At 31.5% G+C, this 5,720-nt stretch overlaps 1 protein-coding gene across 1 annotated transcript; it reads left to right on the top strand.

Moving 5' to 3' along the window:
- The first annotated feature begins 2,501 nt into the window (after positions 1-2,501).
- On the top strand, positions 2,502-3,305 carry LOC109147869 (DNA ligase 1-like). The gene has a single exon (XM_019295527.1). The coding sequence runs from the start codon at positions 2,502-2,504 to the stop codon at positions 3,303-3,305; it is 804 nt and encodes a 267-aa protein (XP_019151072.1).
- Positions 3,306-5,720: the final 2,415 nt, after the last annotated feature.

Below are 5,720 nucleotides of genomic sequence, written 5' to 3'. Positions count from 1 at the left end.
TCAGAGAGTTGGTTGCTGAAAAGCAAATCAACATTGAGTATTGTTCAAGTGAATGTCAAGTTGCAGATATCTTTACGAAGCCGCTGAAGACAGAGACATTTCTCAAATTGAAGAAGGAAATTGGAATGACCAATATATCCAACTTGGTTTAAAGGAGGCAATGTTATAATAATATTATTATTATAATTATTAAACCAAGCAAGTAATTAATAATTAGTTAATTTGTTGGAAATAATGAAAGTAATGGGTGTGGGTCATGCATTGTATGTGAAGAGTGGCCTAAATTATAGCATTAGTACATGGAGCATTAGCTTCCTGATTAGTAGCTTTCATTTAGTATAAATATGTGGTTTGTATTCATTTGTTAATCATCCCTTCAAATAACATTATTCATTCCTCTCTCTTCTCTCTCAATATATAAATATAATATATTGATATATTATATTCAATATATATTATAGATATATTATATTATATTTAATATACATTATATTAAATATATTATATTTAATATATCTAACAAGTTTTGATGTGTTTTATTTTTCGTCCACATCCAATAATATTTATTCTATACTTTTAAGTGTTTTATTTTTTTTTTATCAAATTATCTCTTTTGTTTTAATGCGTTTCGCCCCCACTGAACAAGTTTTCTGGGTTCGCCACTTGTCATGTGCAATTGGGTTACTGGTGGTAGCATAGATGGATTCATCATGCAATGAGATTATGGTGTAGGATTGGTAATGATAATTTTTCCCCTACATGTTTCATGCATGTGAGATGTGTGTCGTAGGTTGTCATGTGAAAGTATTGAACAAAATATTAATATTTATTATATTTGTATAAAATACTTGGTAAATAAATATATATAACATATTTTGTATTATATAACTTTGATATTTAATTACAAGATAATGTAAAAAGAAGACAATGGACAATGTAGTGAATATAATAAATTAATAAACTTGAAGGTAATGAATCTTTGAATTGTAGAAAATAAAGATAATATAACTAATGAAATTAGATTTGTTTTTAAATTTTTTATAATGAATAATTTTTTAAAAGGGAAAATTTTAATTTATGCCCTTCCATAATATGTCAATTATCAATATCACCCTTGAAATTATTAGTGGTGTAAATGTTGCCCCTCAATTTTCAAAACGGTACATATAATGCATTCCCGTAGTGTAAATATTGCACTTCATTTTTCAAAACGGTACATATATTGCCCCTACCGTATGGTACGAGAGGGACAATATATGTACCATTTTAAAAATTGATGGACAACATTTACACCATTAATAATTCAGGAGTGACATTGATAATTGGCATATTATGGAGGGGCATAAATTATAATTTTCCCTTTTTTAAATAAAGACATTATAGACATCTAATTGTAAATTAATTAAATGCATATGCATTATTTTTTGTTGTAGCTACTAATTTATTTAATTTAATAAGAGTAGTAAAGTGACATACATACTTTTCATCAACAATAATGAAATCATTGATTTTGTTTTTAATTTACATTCGTTGTTGAGACAAATTGTTTTAAGAGTTTGTCCATGACAATTGTTACAATTCGTGTAAATAGAGGATGATAATAAATAATTCAAAATATATAGTTACAATAGATATTGTTATAATGATATAGTAAAAATTAATTTATAAATTTCCTTAAAAGTTTTCATGCATTGATAAAATTCTGATGTGTAAACTTATTCAATTAGAGTCAATGAAATGTAACATTGTCAATTCTTTGGAAAATGGTCTTATCGTTTTAAATTCCAGGTGTAATTGTATTTATGATCAACAACTTTTCAATTCTTTGGAAAATGGTCTTATCGTTTTAAATTCCAGGTGTAATTGTATTTATGATCAACAACTTTGTAGTTAGGTCGAGCAGGTCTGACATTGATGTAAGAACAATTTTGTCCGATAAAAAAATAATAGTATAATATTTGTAAAGTAATGTACAATTGTATATTATAAAAATACATACAAAAAATATTAATACCATAACGACCTAAATCATACTAATAATGCAAAAATATAATTGAAATATTAAATTTTGTTCTAATCTAAATAATCAAAAGAAGATTAATTAAACGATAAAAAAAAAAAAAACTTAACCTAAATTTCATAAAGTAGTTCATACTCCAATAAACAAAAAATTAGTCACAACTACTATAATAGAAAAATAAAAATATTGAACAATAGTGCAGTAAAATTTAGTAATTTACTTCCTTCAATGTAGTGATTATTTTGAGGTAGGAATTTAGGATAAGAGTTAAAGTACGGAGTAATATTTTAATATTTTGACATTACCCAAGCAAGTTCCCTACATAATATTACAGCTAATATTACTCTGCTTTCCTTCTTTCTTCCTACAAACGAACTATATAGTATATATATACATACACACAGACCGATATATATCCTCCATTAACATTTTCTCGTCTAGCTCTCTGTAAGGCCAGAGAGAAGCGACGTCGTTTTCAGTCATGATCGAATACGTATCAAGCTGGTTCACTCCCACTGTTCTCTTCTGCGTTCTGAACCTCGTCATAGGAACCATACTCTTATCTTCCACCTTAAAGCCTCAGAAGAAGCAGCAGCACCAACTCGGTGACGACAACTCAGTGCCACAACTCGCCCCAGTCCCCTCTCTATTCCAACGAGTCAGGTCCTTCAACTACTCGCTCCAGCAAGAGCACCACACGCCCTCACTCTACCGTGCACCTTCTCTGCTCCAACGCCTCGGTGCCGTCAACTTCTCGTTCTCTCGCTCGGACGATTTTCCGGCGAGTACCCACCACGCAGATCCACCGGAAGACGACACCCAGACAACCCGAGCACCGTCTCTTCTGGAACGTGTCAGGTCCATTAACTTGTCGTTTTCCCGGTCCCGACAACCCGACCCGTCCCCGTCTACGACCCATCTCGCGGAATCACCGGAAGCGCAGACCCAGAAGGTTGAGGTAGAGAGAGATTCGGAGACCGTGATGAGTCACGACAGGAGAACCAAGTCAGCCACGTGCGCCGAGATTCCGGCGAAGAAGAAGAAGAAAATGGAGAAGTCGGCGAGCGAGAAGATGGAGGCGGAGGAGACGGAAGAGGAAGTGGATCGGCGGCGGCCGGCGACAGTAAGAGAGAAGAAGACGACGTTCGAGGAAGAAGAAGACGATGAGGCGGTGGACGAGAAAGCCGACGACTTCATTAACAGGTTTAAGCAGCAGCTAAAGTTACAGAGGCTTGACTCCCTCCTCCGGTACAAGGAAACCCTGCACAGGAGAATGGGAAACTAGGGACTTGTACTTCCTGGACCAACGTGCCCATGGGTGCCCAAATCTTTTGTCGTATTAGCATGGGCATTCTGGTAATTTCCGCTGCCTGCAAAACAGTGGGAAAGCTCTGAAAATAATGGTGGTTTTGTTTTCTTTTTGTATTCTGGTCTTCAGTTGTAGGGTAATTATGTTTTGCTTAGGTAAATTTCTTCAGTTCAATAATATTGGCAGTTTACCACGGTGAATCGAGACATGCCATGTTACGCATCATCTTTTCTGAATGTAAAAAAAAAAAAATTTACTTTTTACTGTTAAAGTATATAATTGTACTTGGGTTGTAGCTCTGCCAATTGTTGTACGATAATTTTGGTAGGATATATGTGCTCTTTATTTATTTGATTTAACAATATTTTAGTGTTTCTCAAAAAAAAAAAAAAAAAAAGAAGAAGAAGAAAAACAATGTTTTAACCAAAAAAGGAGTAGATTCAAAAACAAAAATTAATTCTTTGCTTTAATCTTATATGGCTATATAGAACATTAACAAAGTAATCTCTATCTAATATTACATATTAGGTTCACTATTTTTTGGTCAATTCAATTTTTAAAAAAATATTTCTTATAGTTTCTAAATTTAGTTTTTTTTTTTTGTTTGTATTTAATATTACTTTTGATTAATTCTTAAATATATAAATTTTATGTATTAATTTTAAATTAAAAAATAACTTCAATCAAATTTTATTAATTAAATAAGACATAAAGTGAAATGAATAAAATAAATATATGGTACAAAACTTGTGAGGCCCCACAAATCACCTCAATATGGCATGCATTAGATTTATTGAGATCTAATTTGGTGGTTTTGGGAATTTGGGGACCATTAGTTTGAAAAGATGATTTGATTATTTGATGTATGCACATTTTTTAAAGAAAATTTTAGTTTAATATGATGGAATAGTGACGTCATTTTCCTATTTATATCGCGATGAGCATGATGTCATGGGGCTTGGAGTGAACTTTAATAAATCTCTTTTCATCATGTGTTTCTGACTAGATTATGGAATATTTTAAGAAGACGACTAACATGCATGCACGCCTAAATAATCCACAACAAAAGTTTTAGCTTTCTGATTCAGACCTCATTTTATGTTGTGTTTTCGTCATGCGTTTCTGTTGTTTTCTCACTTCAACCATCAAATAGAATTTAACGAGAGATAAAACACAAAGATTTAGAATAATGTTTTTTTAATTGCTTGATGTTTAATAAGGTAATTTTCTAAAAAAAAATAAAAATTATTCAAAATTACATGTGTTAATTTTATTAAGAATAACTTAACATGAGCATTAAAATTACAGAGCTAGCACTCGAGTTAAAAATATTTTAGTGTGATGTTTGAAAGCTATTTGAGTGTTATATATACTATTTGAGTATTTGTGGTAGAGCCTAAGGATGATCATGTCTCTCCTTCGTCCTTGGTTGCATGACCTTTTATAATGGAAGATGAGGATTTGTATATTCATGGTCATTTATGGTGGAGAGAAATTAGTCATGTCGGGCGTTGGCCGGGTGGGTCAAGTTCAACCCTTCGAAAAGTGGCATTGTGGCTTATAATGATAGGATGTAGTTAAATGGTTAATGTTCACCTACTTATCACCAAATGATTATATACTATTATTAAAAATATAATCCAAATGGTTATATACTATTATTAAAAATTATGCTGTGGACACGGTTCCACAGTATAATTTTTCGGACTTTGTCAATTCAGTTGAGTTGGACAAATAGATTTTAGGCCCAAGCATCATTGTTCTTTGTGGCCTCATATTACTCCATATAAATTTAGGCCTATAAATGAACCCCAGAAGTGAAGAACGGCCTGAAATCCTAGCCCCAATGGATGAATGGATAGGCTGAAATCACAATCGTTATATCGTGCACCAGGCACAATGCATTGCAAGCCTTGTCTAAAACGATGTCGTTTTTTATGTTCAGATTTTATTTGTATTATGTTAAGAGTTTATGTGTATTTTGTTAAAAGTTTATGTGTATTATGTTATGAGTTTATGTGTATTCTGTTAAGAGTTTGTGTATTATATTAAGAGTTTATATGTATTCTGTTAAGAGTTTATGTGTATTATGTTATGAGTTTATGTGTATTATGTATTATGTTAGATTATGTATATTCTGTTATGAGTTTATGTACATTCGAAACAATATCAATATATATATATATATATATATATATATATATATATATATATATATATATATATTGAAGTTAACGGTAAAAAGGGGAAAGAAAATTTCTAAAAAAAAAAAAACATGACCAAAACGACGTCGTTTTGGTCAGGGCGCACTGGTGCACGATATAAGTTGCCCTGAAATCATACCAACCGTTATTATTAAAAAATGAAGGGAAAATGACACTTTTTCTCCCT

The sequence above is a fragment of the Ipomoea nil genome, unplaced genomic scaffold (genome assembly GCF_001879475.1).
Source record: "Ipomoea nil cultivar Tokyo-kokei standard unplaced genomic scaffold, Asagao_1.1 scaffold2036, whole genome shotgun sequence".
NCBI classification, from domain to species: domain Eukaryota; kingdom Viridiplantae; phylum Streptophyta; class Magnoliopsida; order Solanales; family Convolvulaceae; genus Ipomoea; species Ipomoea nil.
This window is presented reverse-complemented; position numbering and strand designations above follow the sequence as displayed.